The sequence below is a fragment of the Megalobrama amblycephala genome, linkage group LG23, assembly GCF_018812025.1.
Source record: "Megalobrama amblycephala isolate DHTTF-2021 linkage group LG23, ASM1881202v1, whole genome shotgun sequence".
Lineage (NCBI taxonomy): Eukaryota > Metazoa > Chordata > Actinopteri > Cypriniformes > Xenocyprididae > Megalobrama > Megalobrama amblycephala.
This window is the reverse complement of record NC_063066.1, coordinates 25,129,403-25,154,633: the sequence shown is the minus strand read 5'-3', so window position 1 is coordinate 25,154,633 and position 25,231 is coordinate 25,129,403. Positions and strand designations below refer to the sequence as shown.

The following is a 25,231-nucleotide window of genomic DNA, read 5'->3' as shown; positions in this document are numbered from 1 at the left end:
GGGTGCAGGACACTATAGTTCTTTTATGTAAGTGAGGATAGCAAAATAAAGTAAACTGTGACATATTATACCCAAAAATTCTTCATACAGTGGACTACCAGTAAAATTGATCAAATTTGGGACCAAACATTATTCAGACACTTGACCTGACCATGTTTTGCTTAAGTGTTATCTGACATAAATAAGATTTTTTTTTTTTTCTGACACAGTTTAAGATCTTGTCATATTTTATTAATAAATAAATAAACTGTATTAATGAATGAAATGTTCAAGATGTCTGAATAAATTTTGGTTTGACTGGAAATTATGTATTTCAATAGAGGTATGCATATGCAATGCAACAGAAGTAAGAAAAACAACAACAAAAAAACGATGTATGAAGAAGACGTATAGAATTATGGGTAAGGGTCAAACGTTATCACTTAAGGTAACTCAAAAAATGGCTTCTTTTGGACATAATGCATAAGAGGGTTCAGTTCTAAAAGTACATTGATGTTTTGAAGGTTTTTCTCATTGGATGGTAATAAAAACGTACTTTTATTTTTTATTTAATTATTATATTTGATTGTTATTATATTCATATAGTCAAATGGTTTGCAAAAAGACTATTTGAATTGACATTAAAATGTATTTGGAAATATATCTAAAAGTAAAACCTTGAAAGCAATACAAACTTCATATGCAATTGTTTAAGATGTACACTGTTTTCCTTTCCTTTTTTTTTTTCTTTTTCTTTCAATATACCCCGATATGTTTGGTTAAATGTGCACTGGCTTATATAATATGCTTGGTTCTCAAAAAAGCCAAAATATTTCCTTTTCAATGTCATTAATCATCCATTTATTTATTTACTTTTTTTTTTTTTTGATTGATTGATGATTTTGAATAATCTCAATCTAAATGGAATCAAATCATGCAATGGTTTAAACAATGCCAATTAAAAGCATGTTTTAAACAAACGCATTAAACAAAATCTGAATTTACACAAAAAACAATGAGCGACTGACTTTCGCACACACAAAACACTGCTTTTGCCACCAATATTTAGCTAGACGTCTCTTTTGACGTATTACTCCAAAGAGAAGGTGCTCTGCTGAATGGCCCGTGGAGTCAGAGGAGTTGATGTACCATCATTGCTCACTGATTGTAGCTCTCAACAAGAGATGATCTGAGTCAATAGACTCACGGCTCACTCACAGATTAGACATCTAATCAAATTCAGCCCCGTTTGTTTATCGCTCGCTATCATGGGCTATGGGATGTCAGTGTGGAACGCTCCACAGCTGTGACAAAACAAGAACATGTAGGCTACATATGATTATGAACCCAGACTTTTTTATGCAAAGTAATGTGTGAAATGCCTCATAAAGGTTTCTGAATGCTGATTCAGTTTTAACATGCAAGTCTGAGTAAATAAATGTGTCTTTTTTGGTTTTGAGGAAATATAAAAAGAGCTTTTAATGTATCCAAATAATAGTTTTCATTATAATAAAGCTAAATGCAAAGAATCACCGTTCACACAATGATTGCTAATCATACTATAAAGCCAGTGTAACTAGCCATAAAGATGAACACACATCCACAAACAAATTCAAACAGCTGACGGCACCTTCAGACACTCCAGAAACATAATACTCGGCTTCTTTAATCGTAAAAGTGTATAACCAGCCAGTGCTAAACACTTCCAGCTAATTTCTAATTTGTTCGTAATTGCACCGAGACAAGTAAGCCATTGCACAGTGAGAAGTTATTTCCTGGAGCTGGACGGCTAAATTACAGACAAACGTTTCATGCGATTAGGACACTCTAATTGAGCATGTGACAAAGAATAGAGCGGCAGAAGTGTATCAAGTGCATATGAAACGGGTATTTACATTTGTTACATCCGAATATTATTGCATTTTTATACTTTAATCACACTGAATTCCTTTCCGATTATTGTATCCCTCCAAATTGCAATATATTTGTTTTTCTTTCAATCATGAGAGAGAGTGAAAATTAGTCAGGGCCTCATTGTAACTGATCTGCTCTGGACGCCTTGATCAATGCACTGGTCACATGTCTCTCCTCAGCTGGACTGAGATAGCTCTACATAAGAGGCCGTGCTGTGTGTGTGAAGTGCTGGGTCTGTGTGTGTTTTATTAGTATTGCACTTGCGCATGTTTGCTGTAGGTTTAGCCCGACTGCACCTGCCAGATCTGCACACACACTACAAATTACAGCACTCGTTTCTTTCTCTCGCTCACACTGTTCTAAAAAAACTTCTAAAATCGTTAGTGGCCTACAGCTGAAATCATTAACTGGTCACCTGTACGTTTCTAATGGGGTCATTACCGAGGTGGCCCTGCAGCCGGCCGCTAATCGCTAGCATGTTATGGGGCAGCTGTTTCTAAAACACTTGTTTCTCTGTGTTACATTCCAGTATGCAGGCGTCGACTGAGATAGAACAGAGCGAGACCCTGTAAATCAGGTGTGTTTTGTGAATTGGTGAGTGTTTTAATGTATTTACGAATACTGACATGTTTTAAACTTGCATGGACAACTTTTTTTGAGCGGCCAAGTGCTATTTCTGTATCGTCCAGTTGCTTATTTAGTTGGAGTTGCAACATGTAAAAATAGTATGTATCCCGCCATTGCACTCTCTCTTTCAGCACGCAAGGGATTTTGGGATGGTGTGGAGAGATGTGCTTTTTTTAATATTATATATATATATATATATATATATATATATATATATATATATATATATATATATAGCCTGGGGGTCTGGACTTCATTAGTCTGACCCCTCCTTCTCCCCCCCAGTGGACAAAACAGAGGCGACATAATTCACTTTGCCAGGTTTTACAGTGTAGGGGTACGGAATCGGTGAAAGGGTCAATCGAAATCTGTTCCCCAGCTGTGCGGCCCTCTCACTCACCCCTAGGCCCAGAGAGAACGAGCGAAAGAGAGAGAGAGAAATGCTCGGGGGGAGATGGACCCCACAAACGTACCCCCGAGCTGCCTGAGCATCACAAACCTGTTCAGCCAACTCCATCTACATCAATCTAGATTGCGTAAAAATGCAAACAAGTTTACGCTGAATGAAAATTCGCACCGTGTTTCTGAACTCTGATTAGATATTAAAATATTGTGGGTAATAATAAAGGGATCATACATGAATCCTCATTTTTGCAGTAAAAATTCAACACAAATTCTCAATGTGTCCAAATAATGACTTTCCTTGTTTACTCTGACAGCACTAATCCAAAAAAAGGTTGCACTTTCCACCAAGCTCACCCCTAGACACCTACCTATCACCACCATAGCCAACACATGGTATTATTTACAGGATCACATTAAGGATTCAAATAAAATTAAGCTCATTTTTGCTTCTTTTGTCTAGATTCACTCACTTTACTGTCTCTTAAGAGAACACCCTTTACTGCACCCATAAAACTGATATCCTGCCATCAGTGTATATTTGAGATTAAAATGGAGCACTAATTCTATTAAAAAAATGCACTAGGATGAAGAGTGAGAGAGCAAGAAAGATGATAGATTTAAAGTAGAAGCAGAAGAGATGCATGTATAGCTATTTTACCTGACAGTTCACTAAATCATTCATATATAACATATACAGAAATGTACAATACTAATAAATGAAGGATTATAACAGCTAAAAATTAAGAACGCTTTTTAATCTTTTTTTTTTTTAATTCTTTGAGTCTTAGTTTAAGATGCTATCATGACACTTTCTCTATAGTTTGCGTTTGTAAGGAGCGCGGGAGAATTTTGTATTGTGTATGAGGCTGATAATTGGCTAGAGCAAATTATTTATTATGAGGGAGCGTGTTTAGTATTAACATTTATAAGTGACTTTTTCCTGTAGCCCTGCTGTATGATGAGCATGCACGGCCTTTTACCACAACGTTATGCATGAGAAATGACTACAAAGCGCGCGATAATTTTGACCGATTTATATGAAATAATTAAATAAATAAGTGCACATAAAAAACGTACTTTTTTCTTATCAAACTCCATATAGGGGCTTTTTGCATGCGATATGCATTGTAACTTACATGCAATGCAACTATTTTCTCCCCCAAATAAATAATTCAAGATGTGAGTTTATCCCATCTAGGGTAATTAGATGCCCAAAGACTGCATTTTTTTGTCTCTAATTAATATCATAGTAAAACATCAACAGTTTCGTCTGCAAATACTGGTGATCTACAAGGTGTTTTTGGCGCATATAAGGCTGCGGATGGGCAGGTGATTTCGGCCACTTGCACACGGCAGCTGACCTCCGTGTAAGTTTGAAACATCAACTTTATCCAGCCTTCACAATATGCAATATTAATATACCGCGGGGATTTTCAAGGGAATCACGAAAACATGTAAACGCAGCATATCTCTCTTTGTAGGCTACATGTTTTTAATGAACTGTAAGGTTATTTGTAGCTACATTAAAAAACGCTTCGAAAGCTTACTTCAGTGTATGTCCTGAAGATGTTTTGATTTCAGGATGCATACTTTTTCTACACCAGCAGAAAATAACAACCCGCCTCATTAACTGCATTTTACTGCTCAATTTAGTATACATATCACATAAATTCGTATTTATATGTTAATTTATTGCCTGGCCCTGCTGCAACCAAATTAAATGTATATAATAAATAGATAGCCTACGTAAAGTTTTTGAATGAGCTAAAATATCCTTAAAAAGAATAATCAATGACAATAAATTAGCATTCCTCAAGTCCTTGTCAATTTTCTCTGTGCGTTTATGAAGTAAAGAATTTTGGTCCAAAAACACACGTGTATATTTTCTAAAAAAGCGTGCCTGTCTTATTATTCCATTAATGTACAATTCATTTTGCAGAATTAGTCTGATGCTTCCTGTTTTTCCAATTTTCTCTACTCCTATATTTTTCTAACAGTTTTAGCATGACAATAATCATTTTGAGCTGCTATCAGATTTTTTTTTAAATTGCTCAAACACATTTTTGTCCCTCTGAGTAAAACTTCTACAAGTCAACTTAAGTGTAACATAGTATTTCTCAAAATCCCAGGTCTCTCTTTGAAGGCTGGGACAGAACAGCACACATTTCCTCGGTGTTTCAACATCATTCTTGAACCCATGGGAGAGTATATGCGGAGGAACTCGCAGTCCTAAAACTAACTTTGATTCAGGCGCAAATGTTTGGTTTGATTTGCATTAGATCGGTTTGACTTTTCTGTTTTTGAAAACAGGCCTAATAGTTTTGTTTACTACAGCGTAATAGCCTCACAAACTCATTTCCCCCTCACATTCAGTATTTATCGGTTATATTCTGTAAAATAAGATATATCCGAATAAATAATTTAAGATCATTTGAATCAACTACAGGGCATTTCAATGTATCGCATATTTTCTTTTCAAACAAACTGTAACTCCTGCTTGTCAGTTACTCTCACTAGAGATGCACGTGAAACATCACCGGATTAGCGCGAAATGAGCGGGAGATTCCTACCCGAGACAAACTGACAGATCTTCAGCTCTCTTTCAAGCACAGAGAAATCAGGTAGAACAATGTTTTCTCGTGTGTGACAGGCAGAGTAATCAGAGTACGCCTTTCTGGAGCGGCGCGAGCAGCGACTAACGAGGCGCAATCAGTTTCAACACGTCTACAACTAAATAACAGCCGGCAAACTGACTGGGATAGTGTGCTGCGCGCGACGACCTTGTACGAGCACTTACAGATTCAAAACAAACGGTTTCGAAACACTCAGAGAACTGTGGCAAAGCGCTTCCTCTAACGACACTCCGTTTCACGCACCCAACTACTTGGAATATGAACAACTTGGAGCTTGTTGGTGATGTTTACCTTTGCGCAGCTGTGTTGGCATCCAGTATCCCCGCGCTCTGCATCCAAGAGCGCACCGGCGTCATGCCACTCGTAAGGGGCTCTTCTTTCATGGTCAAGGCTCCCCGTGGGAGACCGTCCTGGATGGAGAACATGAAAATAGCCTTCTGGGGGATGTCTCTCTACACCAGCTCGAATGGAATAATCCTCCTGCACCACCTGGATTAACAAAAACCAACTGAAAGGGAAAAAATCTTCCCCAAAGTGCAACAAGGGGAAAGAGGTCCTTATCCAAAGACGCGCTGCCGTATCCCTTTGGGTGTTCCTCTTTCTTTTAGATTCCAAACCCAAGTTCAGTTCACTCAAGATTAACCGGTCTCTAGTTAAAAGAGGGTGGAGAGAAGGCAAGAGCTGTGGAGCATCTCAAAGGAAACGATCAGCCGGGATCAAGCAGACCTTCTCGTCGCGGGGAGAACGAGGGGAGAACGCGAACTTGCTCTGAAGAAGAAGGCGAACAGACGCGCACGGGATTGTGAAATGAAAAGTGGGATAAAACGGGCGACTGCTTCAAAAAGGAGTAAAATGAAATGATTACCAAACAAGAGGGAGGGATGGACCAGGGAAGGCTTGCTGTCCCTGGGGAAAAGAGGGATTGGGTAGCAAGAAATCTCATTCCCTCCCTCCCCGTCTCTTTATGCCTCCTGTGTCCCAGCGGAGCGCACCTTCTCTCGGGTTCCGCGGCTCCAGCGCTCTCGGGGGGGACAAGCGTGGACTTGACGAGGGCGGAGACTTGCCCTTAAAAGGCAAAGTCATTTACATGTCAATCTCCGTTCTGAGCTCTGATTGGTCGCGGTCATCCCTTGCGTCATTTTCAAAATTCGCCGCAAAAACTCAGCTGATGTTAGAGGGACTGAGCGCTCTGTCAGTGGAAGTGGTCTCGTGCTTTTCAAGTTTAACCTGACACTTGCCTTTAATACCCAGGAACATTCTCGATGCGTTTCATCTATCGAGATTAAAATATAATCGATTACATCGTTTTCCAGGAGTTAAAAGAGCAGCCGGTATGATTTGATATTAAACAGAGAGTGAATGCGGATCCTAAACATACTGTACAGATTATGTTCTCTAGAACTTTATGGTGTTTCCACAGATGACGCAACGCAGTAATATTCTATAATAATTCTATAATAAAGTAATATTCATTAGTATTATTAAACAGTGACATCTCTTAATTTTGTAAAACCTTGGGGAATGAAGATGCCCTCCTGCTCGATGAATTAGAAGAAATATTCAAATTTGAGAAACCGCAAGGTTATTTACAGCTGCATGAAATATGATAATAATAGTAATAATAATAATCATAGTATTATTATTATTAGCCCGCCTGCAATATAAATATAAAATAAATGAAATTATATTAACAATTATTATATAATTTAAGTAAAATGAATCCAGAAAATAGGATAATGTTTTTGCTCATATACACATTCATATCCAAAAGAAATTTTTAATTGTGCAAACTCGCATTGTATTAAGGGTTTCTGGTGTTCTTTGGCATTATTCTAAATTCCACCAAATGATGCCTGATTAAATATTTATTACAGGGCTATCTCAGAGCTCACAGTCAGAAAACGACTCAGTGGGATTTAAGGAAAAAATTCAAACCCAATTTCACCTAAAAAAAACAAACAAATATTATTGACTAATGCAGTGCCCATATCGTATAATGCAGTCATTTGCTTTAACATATCAAAGGTTTGTTTTTACCTCAGATTCCTTCATAATTTACACATTATTATTATTAAATAATAACAACTGTGGGACTATTTGTGTGGTTATTTTGCTAAAGCATCTTTACATAAGTCTTCTTTTAAAAACAAATCTACAAAAGTATTATCTTGCTTTTGCTTTCTGAAAACTTTTTTGAGAGCACGAAAATGTTGCGTACAACATACACTTAACAAACAAAATACCTGAAGCGACAGAAAAGCAGCCCGATTCATGAAAGACATATAGAAAACAACACGATCCCTGTCTGCCCTGACCCCTGACCACTAATAAAACATTCTCTTATATATTTGAGTGGAGGTTGAAGATCAATAATCAGAGTCATCAGAAACTTATGTTGTGTTACGAACTAAAACACACAAGACTAGGTGTATAAAGATTCTTTCTATATTTTAGAAGAGGTTAAAGGGTCAATACCCAAAACACAGCATCTGCAACACCATGTTACTTCGAAACTAACACGTTGAACACAAGACAAGGAAATAAAGATTGTATTCGTGATAAATGTCTTATGCTATTGTGCGCTTTTCGTAAGTCTCCCAGAACGCGATAAATATTTCTGCGACGTCAGATGTTTTGAAAGCCCTAGATGTATGAAGTAGAAAATTATTTTCTAACGCTGTATTTCAGGCACTTTCGATTGTTTGGCAGTTCTCTACCAAATGTCCATGTATGGCAACCCAAGAACATATATATTTTTTTGTACTCTATCATTCCTATAATATTACATGTATTCCGCGGAAAGGGACGCTGTCAAATTGTAAAAAATCATGTGAGCCGTTTTAACTGCACGAGCGGTTTGTAAAAGTCTGTTTTGCTATTTGAGTAATATTCATTGATCCAATATACATCCGTCTTATATTTTGCTACGAAAAAAAAAACTTGACTGGGCTATGCTTTGCATTGTAGTTTGGAGTGCACAGTTTATCAAATATCACTGAACATATTTAGGGGAAAACAAGATATAATTGCAATGACAATTTATATTAGGTTTAATGATGTTAGAACTGAATTTTTTCTTAAACAAAAATCGAGACAAAAACACACTTAATATATCTTGTCTTTGCGCACACATGTAGCTCACTGTTCCAGGTTAATTGAAGTCACTATATCAATCCGGACATCTTTCTGTCAGATTCAAGCGGTTGTTTCCACCTAGTGGCCGTCGATTTAAAAAAAAAAGAAAGAAAAAAAAAAAAAGCAATGTTTCTTGCCAGGACATTCATCATCAATAATCATGAAATTAGCTCGAGCATCTATAAACTTACTTAATGTGGTGTTCTTCAAAAGCTTAACATTTTTATTATTAGGCTATTTAATTCATTTTTCTATTACACTCCTTTCAAAAGATTGCAATCTTAAATGTGCAAATAAATTAGGATCTCAGTTTAAATACAAATTACTGGGGCGTTTTGAGATTAGAGATTTGGCGGCTTACAACAACATTTTATATGGATCATAAAATAATGTATTTTTTATTGTTTATTTATTAATACACATGAGCTGTTTTGTACTCTGTAAAATACAATACAATTACAGTCTGTTTAGAATCAGGCTAAGTGCTAATTGTCACGCCGTGATAATTTGAGCAAACATAAAAAAATATAAGGTTTAAATGAATAAGACTGTAAGGTAAATCACAGAAGTCATGACATCTAAACAGTAAATAGTACACTGAACAGATAATATCAGGGCCATGCTATTATTTTGTTTGTAAGGTAAAGAGCTCCATCTAGTGTTCTAACAATGACCTGCTAGTCTTTCAGTGACTTACTAGAATTCCTGAATGCAGGCAAAATAACCTCACTGTAAAAATGACATGATATTTGAGGTAACATTTGGGATTCCTTAGAACGCCACACTGGCAGGACCCTCTTTTGCATGTCCTTTTAAAAAAAGTACAAAAAGATGATAGTGTCAATATTCCCTCCAGTAACCACATCAGAAATGAAATGTTTTGAGGTCCGTAAGTAGACAAGTAGCAGATATAAAAGGACATTTAACACACGGGTTACAAGAGGTTCTCCATGTGTTTTACCAGTCCAAAATACTCTTATACTGTGTATACAGTATAAGTCATATACTGTAGTGGCACTGTTCCAACATTACACTCTTTCATACGTCCATTATATTCCTTCAAAATTCCAGTTTCTTTCTGCAATATTTCATTGCATGCTAGTAAGATCAGAATACCCTCATATGTTGTAAATAGTTTGTTTTTGTTTTGTTTTTTCAACATGTTCATTCACTCTTTAGGACACGTGCACTCTAGGTTTGCAGATAAAAATTTTAAAATGTACAGTACAGTCCAAAAGTTTGGGGTCACTAAGATTTTTAATGTTTTTAAAAGAAGTATCTTCTGCTCACCAAGCCTGCATTTATTTGATTAAAAATACAAACAAAAACAGTAATATTGTGAAATATTATTCCAATTTAAAACGGCTGTTTTCTATGTACAATATACATTAAAGTGTAATTTATTCCTGTGATGCAAAGCTGAATTTTCAGCATCATTACTCCAGTCTTCAGTGTCACATGATCCTTCAGAAATCAATCTAATATGATGATGTGATGCTCAAGAAACATTTATTATTATTATCAATGTTGAAAACGGTTGTGTACAATTTTTTTTTCAAAATTCTTCGATGAATAGAAAGTTCAAAAGAACAGCATTTATTTAAAATAGAATATTTTCTAACATTATAATTGTCTTTACTGTAACTTTTGATCAGTTTAACTCATCCTTGATGAATAAAAGTATTGATTAATTTTATTTCTATCCCCCAAAAATAAAATTTAAATTCTGACTGACCCCAAACTTTTGAACGGTAGTGTTTAATGCTACAAAAGATTTAGATTTCAGACAAATGCTGTTCTTTTGAACTTTCTATTCATCATAGCATCATGAAATAAAAATGTAAATAACTGTTTTCAACATTGATAATAATCATAAATGTTTCTTGAGCATCAAATCATCATATTAGAATGATTTCTGAAGGATCATGTGACACTGAAGACTGAAGTAATGATGCTGAAAATTCAGCTTTGATCACAGGAATAAATGACACTTTACTGTATATTGACATAGAAAACAGCTGTTTTAAATTGTAATAATATTTCACAATATTACTGTTTTGTTTGTATTTTTAATCAAATAAATGCAGGCTAGGTGAGCAGAAGATACTTCTTTTAAAACATTAAAAAAATCTTACTGACCCCAAACTTTTGAACGGTAGTGTACATTCATATGGCCAATTTTCTTTATTTAAAAAAAGTGTCACACTTTACATTTAATTGACAAATATTTAAGTCTATGACTGACAAATGCTGTGAATTATTTTTAATGTTTAGTTTAGGTTAAGTTCTCTAACATTTCCCAAGACATTAGGATCCAGTGTTTTATCTGTTAACCTAAACATCATGGCCATGTTAGTTCCAGTGATTGACAACTCAGCATTTACAAGAGATTCATCAGGCTCAAATTGTGAAAGAATGGTTGGGAGGGAGCATGAAGAATCTTTTTTTTTTTTTTTTTTACACATGAATTGGCACCTCTGAGTCCAGACCTTAAATTAATTTAAAGTCTTTGGGATGTGCTGAAGTAGACTTCACAGAGTGCTCAACTCTTGCATTGGTCAATGTGTACTGTATGTGCGTGTTTGTACAGGTTTGGCTATACTTGTGAAAGCAAAATATCCTCACTTATATGTAGGGTTGGGTATTGTTTGAATTTTAGCTCATTTCCATATTGTTGATTGAAAATAATCCCAGAACAATTACAAGTTGTAATGTTTTTGAAAAAAAAAAAGTGACACGTTTAGATATCAAACATATTAATTTCTGCAAAACATTCTGTTGCAGCTGATGCATGAACAAAAATCAGCAGCCTAAAGAAAACTAATAAACTAGACTAACTAATATAAATTTCAAGCATTATTAAAGACAATACAGTTAGTAATACAATAAGAACAAATAAGCAAATTAGCAAATAAAAATTAAACTGAACAAAGTTTATAAATTAAAAATCAAATGTAAAAAGTAACAATGCACAGTTTTCTTTTTCATAAATAAAACATCGATTAATCCTTTTTAAAGTTACAAAAGTCATTCAGTCAAGATCAGAGAGTGATTTTTTTTTTTTTTTTTTTGTTTTTTTGTTTGATTAACAGCAATGACAGGCAGCAGGTTTATTAGCCTGCAGTCATTTTAAAGGTCCCGTTCTTCGTGATCCCATGTTTCAAACTTTAGTTAGTGTGTAATGTTGTTGTTAGAGTATAAATAAAATCTGTAAAATTTTAAAGCTCAAAGTTCAATGCCAAGCGAGATATTTTATTTAACAGAAGTCGCCTACATCGAACGGCCAGTTTGGACTACATCCCTCTACTTCCTTCTTTAATGACGTCACTAAAACAGTTTTTTGACTAACCTCCGCCCACAGGAATACACAAGAGTTGCGTTTGTAGAGTGTGTTTGTCGCCATGTCGTCGAAACGCTGTTATTTTCATCCCGCAGTCCAATCACCGGGTCTGATTCCGGCTCAAATTGATAGGGTAAAATTAAAGACATGTTTACAATAACACTGAGCGCGTGCATCTCCACGTTATGGTAAGAGGCGTGACCTTTCCGGGCAAGGAGCGCTAAGCTGCTGTCGAATCACAACACAGGAACCGCTGGCACAATCAGAACTCGTTACGTATTTCTGAAGGAGGGACTTCATAGAACAAGGAAGTCATCAGCCCGTTTTTATGACAGTGGAAACAGCGGTATACAGATAAGTAAATTATGTGAAAAAATTTTTTTACACGCGAAACATGAACACGTTATATCGCACACTATAAACACAATCAAAGCTTCAAAAAACCACGAAAACGGGACCTTTAAGACCTAATGCACAGATCCTATACTGTTACACATGAGTTTTCTTTCTCAACTGTTTATGTTCACTTAAAGGGTTAGTTCACCCAAAAATTAAAATAATGTCATTTATTACTCACCCTTATGTCATTCTACACCCGTAAGACCTTCGTTCATCTTTCAAACACAAATTAAGATATTGTTGATGAAATCTAATGGCTCGGTGAGGCCTCTATTGAGAGCAAAGCCATTCAAACTCTCAAGATCCATAAAGTTACTAAAAACATTTGAAACAGTTCATGTGAGTTCAGTGGTTCTATCTTAATATTATAAAGTGACAAGAATACTTTTTGTGCACCAAAAAAACAAAAGACTTTTCAACAATATCTATATGGGCCGATTTCAAAACACTGCTTTCAGAGCTTTACGAATCGAATCAATGAATTGGAGCGCCAAAGTCACGTGATTTCAGCAGTTTAGCCGTTTGATAGGAGATCTGAATCACTAATTCGAAACAAAAGATTCATAAAGCTCAGAAGCTTCATGAAGCAGTGTTTTGAAATTGGCCCATATCGGATTTCATCAACAATATCTTAATTTGTGTTCCGAAGATGAACGAAGGTCTTACGGGTGTAGAATGACATGAGGGTGAGCAATAAATGGCATTATTTTCATTTTTTGGGTGAACTAACCCTTTAAGACATAACTGACTGTGTTAACAAGGATATTTTGACATTATTGTGTGTGTATTTATCTGTTCAAGCACAAGAAGACGCAAAAGAGAACTCAATTCAGTATTCGTGCACTATATGAGAGGTTGCTTTTTGTGCACACATCTGGATGCGCCCAGCACAGAAAACAGCACACGAGTGCCGAATTAAGTTCTCTTTCACGTCTTCTTGTGCTTGAATGGTTTAAAAGCACATTCAAATGTGTGCACAGGAATCAATAAGTGGAATCGAAATTTTTATTTTATAACAAGTATCCGATTGACCTTAAATATCCGATTCCAGTATTGGAATTGATTTTTGATTCCCAACCCTACTTATATGGTGAAATATTATTACCTACTAGTGAGGATATTTTATGGTCCTCATAGTTAAAAAGACTTATCAATCAGCCAAAATGTGTTTAATTTAAATCTAGTGTTTTGCACATGTTTCTGTGATGGGTAGGTTTAGGGGTAGGGGTTGGGTTAGGCCTGAAAATATCATTAACCTTATATAAAATCTATGAAAGTCTATGCAACGTCCTTACTAATATAGTGAAACAAACGTGTGTGTGTGTGTGTGTATTTTAAGTAAATTGCCCATCAATCACTTAAAGGTGCTGTAGAACGTCTTTTTACAAGATGTAATATAAGTCTAAGTCTAAGTCTGTAATATAATTCCCCTGAATGTGTCTGTGAAGTTTCAGCTCAAAATACCCCATAGATTTTTTTTATTTATTTTTTTAACTGCCTATTTTGGGGCATCATTAAATATGTGCAGATACAGGCTGCGGCCCCTTTAAATCCTCGTGCTCCCTGCCCACGGATCTCGCGTTTGCCTTAAACAGCATAAACAAAGTTCACACAGCTAATATAACCCGCAAAATGGATCTTTACAAAGTGTTCGTCATGCAGCATGTCTAATCGCGTAAGTACAGTGTTTATTTGGATGTTTACATTTGATTCTGAATGAGTTTGATAGTATTCTCCGTGGCTAAAGCTAACATTACACACTGTTGGATAGATTTATAAAGAATGAAGTTGTTTTTATGAATTATACAGACTGCAAGTGTTTAAAAAATTAAAATAACGACAGTCTTGTCTCTGTGAATACAGTAAGAAACAATGGTAACTTTAACCACATTTAACAGTACATTAGCAACATGCTAACGAAACATTTAGAAAGACAATTTACAAATATCACTAAAAATATCATGATATCATGGATCATGTCAGTTATCTGCAATTTTTCGCTATTGTCCTTGCTTGCTTACCTAGTCTGATGATTCAGCTGTGCACAGATCCAGACGTTAACACTGCCTGCCCTTGTGTAATGCCTTGAACATGAGCTGGCATATGCAAATATCGGGGCCGTACATATTAATGATCACGACTGTTACGTAACAGTTGGTGTTATGTTGAGATTCGCCTGTTCTTCTGAGGTCTTTTAAACAAATGAGATTTACATAAGAAGGAGGAAACAATGGTGTTTGAGACTCACTGTATGTCATTTCCATGTACTGAACTCTTCTGCCCTACAAAGGCAAAGTGCAGTAACTACGCAAACACTGAAACTGAGAAAAATGCCTTTAAAGTTTTTACACCAGCCAGTCAAACACGTTGTAGGTAGATTAGTGGTAATGCATTCATGTAATGCCTTCTTAGGAAGAAATTTTTTATAGATAAAAACCATGACCACTGATGTGACCTTTGACCTCCAAAATGTAGATACTGCACTCTGCCTTTGGATGACCTTAAACAACTAAAACACCATTGCAAAAGCAAAGTGCAGTATCTACAAACTAAATGTGTTCATCCAACTTTATTGTTGTGTTTCTTACTACACGTTGATTGTTTTTAATAACTTTAATATTTTATTTTTTGATGTTTGCATGTTGTGAATGTTAAAATTGCTCTGAGGACTGGAGTAATGATGCTGAAAATTCAGCTTTAATCAGAGGAATAAATAACATTTTACAATAAATCCACATAGAAAACAGCTATTTGACTATTTTTGATCAAATAAATTCTGCCTTCCTCTTTCAAAGACATTAAAGAAGTATTATTTCAAACTTGATCACCAGTGTGTAAAATAATGCATGTGAACTAATTAGAAATGATATATTTTAGACACTTTCCTAACACGGGACATAGGCTACTTAAATATGTTTAGTTATGCCATGTTTAGTATAAGTTTGTGAATGATATTTCGAGTTTTATGAATAATTTTCAAATGATTGTGAAATTACTGAAGAAATCCTAATAACAGATACACAAACATTCACTCTTATCTGGCATGCTGAAACAACGTTAATGTTTCTGTGTCCATTGTGTGACGAATAACGTCATTAAAATATGAAAAATATGAAAAGGTCAGAAGTGCATGCTTGTAAATGAATGTCCGTCGTTTATTTATTTATTTTTTAATCAAACAGTAAAAGTGTCACGCTGCTCAGTTTCTGTGGACAGTAGACAGACAGACAGACAACGCTAGAGAAACTGAGCACACTAAGTTTTTTTGGCTGAAGTGGGTCGGCCGCGCCCGCGCGAACAATTCGTCTGGGTTGACGGAGGATACAGACTACGTAAATTTACTGTAATTCATTCTTCACATATATTTACATCGCAACGGGCCAGCCCACATTGTCCAGCGGCCAACCGGGAAAACTCTCGGTACTCCCGATGGCCAGTCCGCCCCTGATTACGTTGAATGTATAATAGCCATCAATGGAGCAGCGCAGGTAGGCTAAAATATCGGTCTAATTTGCTAGCAGCTAGCAAGTTAATGTTAATTGATTATAAAGCTGTCATTTGCTTGGCTAGGAGTTAATATTTTGCTATCTTCCTTTCTCGTCTTTGGATATTTGCGTTTTAACGCGAGTTTAACCATCATGCCGCAGCTGTCAAAGCCGGGAAAACAAAGCTAGAACGCAGTAACATCACTTACTGCGGTTTGCCTTGGTATTAGCTTCAATTTTGTAGTTACTGCAATTTTGACACCCTCGTTTCTCAGAAACGGGACAATTTTGAACCGGGATACTTTGTCACAAGACAGAACAGATGTTACAAACCCCATTTCAAGCCATAACTCATTTTTGATCAAATGTGTAGTTACTGCGCTTTACCTTTGGACGGCAGTCTTGTTATTTCACTATGCCAAGGTAAATTCAATTTTTAATTCTAGAGCACCTTTAATTTAAGTCTTGCAACAGTTCAATTTAATTATTTTATTCCTGTATATTTTGATATATGGTACATTTAAATGTCTGATATAGATGATAGTTTTCGAACTGGGTGAATAAACAAACCTAGCTACCTGTATCCCTTGAAAAGCAAAAAGTAAAAACAAAGATTTTTACTGTCAGGGGGCACAAGAGAATAAAAACGTCTCGGTTACGTATGTAACCCTCGTTCCCTGAAGGAGGGAACGTTTCCGGAAGAATGGCATTGGGGCGGGACGCTGGACATGACCAGCGCGACCCCCCCCCAAGTACCAATCATCCAGCCGAGATGGGCCGGGACAGGGTGGAGGGTTCCACTCGAGCCCGACACACAAGGCGGCCCGGGAAAGCACAGCCGTCAACTCGGGATCCGACTCGGCCACCGCTACCGTCCCGGAGGGCGGCAGCACGTCCGGATCTTCCTCCCCCGAGGACCCTGGCTCACCTTCCGATGCAGAGATCGACATCCGGTCCGCCGCAGGCGCACCAAAGGTAACGGCTGGACAGTCCGTAGAGGGCCCAGCGGAAACCAACGGCGGCACGACGGGTTGCGTGCTGATGAGGCGGCAGGGGCCCGCGGAGCGTTTCCGCTCGGCGGGGAAGCCCTGACCGTAATCCTCAGGTCACCCTTCCCATACACCGCCGAACCATCATTCCGGCCCGGGCCGGAAAAAAACGGTCGAACAGGGCATAGGAGAGGGACCCCCGCTTCCTGAGACCTCAGGAAGGAGAGTCTAGACCTCAGCACCGCAATAGTCATATTCCCGCAATGGGAACATGAACCATCCACAAAAGCTGCTTCAGCGTGCTGAACGCCCAAACACGAGATGCAGCGATTGTGCCCATCAGCAGGGACCAGGGAACGACCGCACCCAGTAACGCACAGACGAAATGACATACTGTCAGGGTTCGTCTGTAAAGCTCTTTAGAAGGGGAAAGATCAGCTCACTTGTGCTGAAGCACACAGGGAGTGACGCGATGTGCTCAGGTACACCACTCCCTGAACACACCGAGGAACCGGCCCAAATCGCAACACGCACACACACTTTTAGAGTGTTGCTGTTACAACAGCAGTTGAGAGCTTATAGCTCGGCTCCTCGGAAGCTCGCGACCTCGCTGGAGTGCCTTCACTACCAACACAAACAGCGCGCTGTTAATCCTCTTCTGAGGCAGTTTTAGTTTCAGTTTAAACAAAGTCTGAAGCAGGACACCAGTGTATGGCTCCGAAGCGAAAGACAGAGTGCGATTGCATCCGCTTCCTATTTATATACACCTGTCGGGGGCGGTGCGCATTATGCAAATATCGCACGCCAATTCCATTGGCTTGTTTTAGTTCACACGAAGCTGATAGGGCTCTCTAAGCGATATCCCAATTCGTCGGTCACTACTGACGTACGTCGAACGTGACCGACTGAAAGGGAACTAGTTTAGCTAGTAAACCCTTTCAAAACATTCAAAGCATTGTACATTCAAACCACTTTAAACATGCAGACTTATTTACTGCTGTATTGTACATTCTGATGCATAAAATTTACTGCTATGAGACTTAATAGTTTCCTTTAAGATAAAGAGCACCATCTATAGTGAACGTGTTAAAAGATCATGAAGACAATAACGAAAGGTACAAACCTTCCTTCTGTCTTTCATTGGAAGATACAGGTAAGACTGGTTTCCACTGGCAATTCCTGCAAACAGAACATACATGCCAGAAAACTTGTTTGTTTATTTTGACCTTTTTTTCTTTGATTCTAAATAAAATTCATAAACCACCTGAATGTTTTAGAAAAGTTTATATACATTATGTAAATATAGGACAGGATATAATTTCCTAATGTACATGTACATTAAAATATACATAAGTAGTACTGTCTTCTATTTTCACCTTCAACATACAGTAATCTCTTGAGGTCCTAATTTAATATCTATCAATCAATCATTGCACATTGAAGGTGATCCAAAAGATTGCAAGAGATTGAAAGGAGCGTGATAGAAAAAGAAATAATGAGAAATACAGATTTTCGTATAGCTCAACTCTGAACAACTTAAAGGTTCAAACTTTCCTTTTAGTTGTTCAGCAAAAGACAATCACTGGGTTTTGGAAATAAGTCAGCCACAGTAAATCTCTGAGACCAAAGAATATATGTTTCCTGTTTCAGTGAAATGAGTTATCTTTTAATTGCTCTGAGCAAGGAAACTTGAAGACTAAAAGTAACAAAGTCACTATACTGAATTAAAGGGTTAGTTCACCCAAAAGTAAAACTTCTTTCATTAAGTGCTCACCCTCATGTCGTTCCAAACCCGCAAGACCTTCGTTCATCTTCGGAACACAATTTAAGATCCAAGAGGGTTTTTATTTCCCATAGAAAGCAACGAAATTACCACATTCAAGGTCCAGAGAATAAGAAAAGACATTGTTAAAATAGTCAATGTGACTACAGTAGTTAAACCTTAATCTTAATTTGACAATAATAACAAAACAAAAATAACGACTGGTGTATACAAAATGGTCAATGTTTATGATAATGTCTTCATTCATATTATTTCTTTTATTAATTATTCTTTATATATTATTATTCTTTTACATGTTATTGATTTCTCTAATCATTTATATATTTTCTACTATATGCTCTGGTATGTTTGAATATTTCCTAATGTAAGATCTTTGGTGTCTTCTGCGCTGTAAGATTGAGTGGGTGTATTTTCAATTAGAATTAATTATGTGATGTACCTTTCTATCAACATATGTCTGTTTCCATCTCTGCAAACATGAGATAACACAACTGCAATATTCTCTTAAAGGTGTCAAAACAACACCTTCTGTATCTATTTTCATCTATCTTTGACATTTGACCAGTCACTCTGACCTAGCCGTTACACCAACTATGACATAGTGGATAAGTCTGTTAGAACTTTATTTTATTAGACCAAAACAAAGGTTTAAGGGGGTGTAAGTTTCCTGCATATACAGTGGAAAGTATTCAGACCCCCTTAAAATTTTCACTCTTTGTTATATTGCAGCCATTTGCTAAAATCATTTAAGTTCATTTTTTTCCTCATTAATGTACACACAGCACCCCATATTGACAGAAAAACACAGAATTGTTGACATTTTTTGCAGATTTATTAAAAAAGAAAAACTGAAATATCACATGGTCCTAAGTATTCAGACCCTTTTGATCTAATACAGCCATGAGTCTTTTTGGGAAAGATGCAACAAGTTTTTCACACCTGGATTTGGGGATCCTCTGCCATTTCTCCTTGCAGATCCTCTCCAGTTCTGTCAGGTTGGATGGTAAACGTTGGTGGACAGCCATTTTTAGGTCTCTCCAGAGATGCTCAATTGGGTTTAAGTCAGGGCTCTGGCTGGGCCATTCAAGAACAGTCACGGAGTTGTTGTGAAGCCACTCCTTCGTTATTTTAGCTGTGTGCTTAGGGTCATTGTCTTGTTGGAAGGTAAACCTTTGGCCCAGTCTGAGGTCCTGAGCACTCTGGAGAAGGTTTTCGTCCAGGATATCCCTGTACTTGGCCGCATTCATCTTTCCCTCGATTGCAACCAGTCGTCCTGTCCCTGCAGCTGAAAAACACCCCCACAGCATGATGCTGCCACCACCATGCTTCACTGTTGGGACTGTATTGGACAGGTGATGAGCAGTGCCTGGTTTTCTCCACACATACTGCTTAGAATTAAGGCCAAAAATCTTGTCTTGTCAATCTATCTTGGTCTCATCAGACCAGAGAATCTTATTTCTCACCATCTTGACAAACTCCATGCGGGCTTTCATGTGTCTTGCACTGAGGAGAGGCTTCCGTCGGGCCACTCTGCCATAAAGCCCCAACTGGTGGAGGGCTGCAGTGATGGTTGACTTTCTACAACTTTCTCCCATCTACCGACTGCATCTCTGGAGCTCAGCCACAGTGATCTTTGGGTTCTTCTTTACCTCTCTCACCAAGGCTCTTCTCCCCCGATAGCTCAGTTTGGCCGGACGGCCAGCTCTAGGAAGGGTTCTGGTCGTCCCAAAGGTCTTCCATTTAAGGATTATGGAGGCCACTGTGCTCTTAGGAACCTTAAGTGCAGCAGAATTTTTTTTGTAACCATGGCCAGATCTGTGCCTTGCCACAATTCTGTCTCTGAGCTCTTCAGGCAGTTCATTTGACCTCATGATTCTCATTTGCTCTGACATGCACTGTGAGCTGTAAGGTCTTACATAGATAGGTGTGTGGCTTTCCTAATCAAGTCCAATCAGTATAGTCAAACACAGCTGGACTCAAATGAAGGTGCAGAACCATCTCAAGGATGATCAGAAGAAATGGACAGCACCTGAGTTAAATATATGAGTGTCACAGCAAAGGGTCTGAATACTTAGGACCATGTGATATTTCAGTTTTTCTTTTTTAATAAATCTGCAAAAATGTCAACAATTCTGTGTTTTTCTGTCAATATGGGGTGCTGTGTGTACATTAATGAGGAAAAAAAATGAACAAATGATTTTAGCAAATGGCTGCAATATAACAAAGAGTGAAAAATTTAAGGGGGTCTGAATACTTTCCGTACCCACTGTATAGTCGTTGCTCTTATTTTGCTCTTCACTTTTTGCCTCTCCTTCTGCTTCTGCTTCATCTCTTCTACCTCTCATTTCGTTCTGCAAATGTCTTCTTTCGTTCTTCCTTTCTGATCTTCACTCTTCATCTGTTAGATACACTACTCTGGATTTTATTAAACTATTAATTACTTGATTAATTTGTTTGTCTCTCTCTCTCCTATATATATATATATATATATATATATCCAGGCAGTCCAACAATGATTATGTCAAAGATCAAATCTGAATAAGGAATAATACATTTATTAAGTAAAATTTAAATATATATATATATATATATATATATATATATATATATATATATTTAAATTTTACTTAATAAATGTAAATATATATATAGTAAAATTTAATTTAGTAAAATTTAATATATATATATATATATATATATATATATATTTAAATTTTACTTAATAAATGTATTATTCCTTATTCAGATTTGATCTTTGACATAATCATTGCTGGACTGCCTGAATCTCGCTGCATGCATCAACGGCTTTATTCAACAATTTTCCTCTTCCTTGTCAGTCTCCTTCGCAGCTGACGCAGTGAACGCAGTGCAGAGCTTGAGGGTGAGTAATTAATGACAGAAATTTCATTTTTGGGTGACCTAACCCTTTAAGAGAATTAAGAGAAAATCCATTTTATGCACAGTCTGTTATGTGAAGAGTTTATGTACAATATTTCAATAATCATAATCAACTACAGTTCAAATATATTCTTCATATTAATATTAATAACAAGAAATATATGACCTTGTCACTTAAATATAAAAATAAATAAAATCTTTTAAAACAGCAGATTTGAGTAAACATGTGCTAAATGAATGCCTCCTCTACTCTCTCTTTCCTCTCTCTGGCAGGTTGAAATCTGCTCAAGCCTATTATGTACAGAAGCATGTTACAAATATGTATAATATAGCCTAGTAATATATTATATGTTTCATAATTGCTGGCAAAAGTAGCTACAATAAAAAAAAAATGTCTAGATAAACACATATGACAGTGGTTTCTTTCTTTTTTTTCTACTTTTGGTCACATTCCCCTTATTTGTTGTTTTGTGCACTTCTTGTTTGCCATCATCAGAATCATATACGCTTGCGCGTGCCTCAAAAGAAGACTTACAATGACTTACAAAGATACATAACAGCTACGACTGTGTACACTACTTGCTTTATGCAAGCATTATATAGGATTTACCCTATTATACATTATCGACACGAATTGGGTGAAACAACAAACAGCCACCCACAAATAGTCTATAAACAAAGCATCAAAGGCTGTCTTTGAGTTCACATGAACAACGGTTAAAGTTACTCGTCAGGCTACAGAAGAATACCAAAATTCCTCTCTTCAATTAGGTCTAACTCATCGAGAGTCACGCAGAGCTCTAACAACCCAGCCACAACACATAATTGCGAATAACATGCCTCACCTTAACACAGGCCTGGGGTCAGTTTCCTTTGCTGTTCGAGTTAACGTACTCAACAGTGGAATTTGCACCGCAGCGCCCCACAGCTTGATGCTCATGACAAGAATAGCATGTATAGTTATCTTTATTGAAGTGAATTAGGTTTAAATCGCCGTCATGCATGAATGAATTATATTTTTGCAATTTTACACATAATAATCCATGATGATCACATTACACGAAACTGAAATTGCACGTCAAAATAACACATTGTCAACATTTTTTGAGACCCCCCAAAATTTCACAAATCACGTTTTCAGGGGAGCACACATGTCTTATTTAGGGGAAAGTCATTATATAATTCACGTGCTGCCCTCTACCTCAGCTAATATATCATCATTGCCCTGTGTGTCCGGTGTTCCTCTATTCTTGTCCAACATCTCCTGCGCACAAAGTGACCACTAGGCTACACTGTCACTGTCACTCACACTAACGCCAGGTGAGCGGCTCGTGACCCACCCCTCCCAAACAATCCACGCAGATGGCCAGTTTAATACTACCTGACAAGCATTAAAACAAAAACAAAATACATATAGTGCTTTGTGATCGTGCAAACAGTGAGAAACACAGAAAACTGACAAACCGTTAAAGAGTTCAGAAGAACCGCTACAGCCAAGTTCCACCGCGCAACTGACGCTCACGCATGCGCACAGAGTGACAGAAATAAAGCACCTTATTTAATGCTAAAAACTGTAGAAACAGGAAATAAAGCAGGCAGAAATCCTGCTACCAAAATCGCCAACACAAGACAAATATATACATTGCAATTAATTAGTCTTTAATTAGTTACAGACACCTCAGTAAAAATGACAGGCCAAGTCAACAGATACGTTAAAAACAACAACCTGTGTTGTATCTTAACACACCCGTGTGTCTAGTTAAGGACAACACATTTTGTGTTACTTTTAACTCAACCATGTGTTATTCCTGCTCATTTTATACACACTAATGTGTTATATTTACACAATTTGTGTCAATTATGTACACAAAATGACACAAAACGTGTCACAAAAAAATAACACAAAAATGTGTTATTAACACAACCTTTTTGAGAGTGTAGGCTAGGAGATGTACAAACCTGATTCCAAAAAAGTTGGGACACTGTACAAATTGTGAATAAAAACAGAATGCGAAAACAGAAGTTTCAAATTTCAATATTTTATTCAGTATTTTATTCATTTCAGTACCCAGATCCTTCTTCTACGCAGCCATGATGTTGTAATTGATGCAGTATGTGATCTGGCATTGTCATGTCGGAAAATGCAAGGTCTTCCCTGAAAGAGACAACATCTGGATGGGAGCATATGGTGTTCTAGAACTTGGATATACCTTTCAGCACTGATGGTGCCTTTCCAGATGTGTAAGCTGCCCATGCCACACGCACTCATGCAACCCCATACCATCAGAGATGCAGGCTTCTGAACTGAGTGCTGATAACAACTTGGGTTGTCCTTGTCCTCTTTAGTCCAGATGACATGGCGTCCCAGTTTTCCAAAAAGAACTTCAAATTTTGATTTGTCTGACCACAGAACAGTTTTCCACTTTGCCACAGTCCATTTTAAATGAGCCTTGGCTCAGAGAAAACGCCTGCACTTCTGGATCATGTTTAGATATGGCTTCTTTTTTGACCTATAGAGTTTTAGCCGGCAACAGCGAATGGCACGGTGGATTGTGTTCACCAACAATGTTTTCTGGAAGTATTCCGGAGCCCATGTTGTGATTTCCATTACAGTAGCATTCCTGTATGTGATGCAGTGCCGTCTAAGGGCCAGAAGATCACGGGCATCCAGTATGGTTTTCCGGCCTTGACCCTTACGCACAGAGATTGTTCCAGATTCTCTGAATCTTTGGATGATATTATGCACTGTAGATGATGATAACTTCAAACTTTTTGCAATTTTTCTCTGAGAAACTCCTTTCTGATATTGCTCCACTATTTTTCACTGCAGCATTGGGGGAATTGGTGATCCTCTGCCCATCTTGACTTCTGAGAGACACTGCCACTCTGAGAGGCTCTTTTTATACCCAATCATGTTGCCAATTGACCTAATAAGTTGCAAATTGGTCCTCCAGCTGTTCCTTATATGTACATTTAACTTTTCCGGCCTCTTATTGCTACCTGTCCCAACTTTTTTGGAATGTGTAGCTCTCATGAAATCCAAAATGAGCCAATATTTGGCATGACATTTCAAAATGTTTCACTTTCAACATTTGATATGTTATCTATATTCTATTGTGAATAAAATATAAGTTTATGAGAATTGTAAATTATTGCATTCCTTTTTTATTCACAATTTGTACAGTGTCCCAACTTTTTTGGAATCGGGTTTGTAGGTGTAGAAGATAATTCCTGTCTCAAGACTCTGAAAGTACTAAGATAGCATAATACTGTTTTAAAGGTGCAATATGTAATATTTTTGCAGTAAAATATCAAAAAAACACTAGGCCAGTGTTATATATTTTGTTCACTTGAGTACTTACGAAATCCCAAATGTTTCCAACTATTTGTAAATCGTGAGAAAATTGCACTTTTAACCAAGGCTCCGGGACGTGTGAGTCGTCGCCTGTCAATTGCGTCTTACCCGCGTTACCCTCGGTCTGCCTCGGTTTCTGGTTTTATTTTGTAGAAACCATGGAAACACCGAAGATGCTTTAATATATTACACATTTTAATAGGCAAGGGAACATCTGTTTGGTTATGTTTATAGACAGAAAACTAATTTTTGTTATATAGCTCAATACATTTAGTCTTATTCTTTAAAT

At 37.1% G+C, this 25,231-nt stretch overlaps 1 protein-coding gene across 5 annotated transcripts in view; it reads right to left on the bottom strand.

Annotated features, from left to right (window-relative positions):
- LOC125259435 (transcription factor COE3) overlaps positions 1–6,996 on the bottom strand; it is a 117,341-nt gene extending 110,345 nt beyond the window's left edge. The window contains exon 1 of one of the 5 annotated variants that reach the window (XM_048177063.1): positions 5,850–6,996. In XM_048177063.1, coding sequence (XP_048033020.1) covers positions 5,850–5,983 — 134 coding nt within the window. In that variant the 5' untranslated portion in view covers positions 5,984–6,996. The remainder of the gene's footprint in view (positions 1–5,849) is intronic. The other 4 variants (XM_048177064.1, XM_048177066.1, XM_048177067.1 and 1 more) reach the window with 4 other exon arrangements.
- Positions 6,997–25,231: the final 18,235 nt, after the last annotated feature.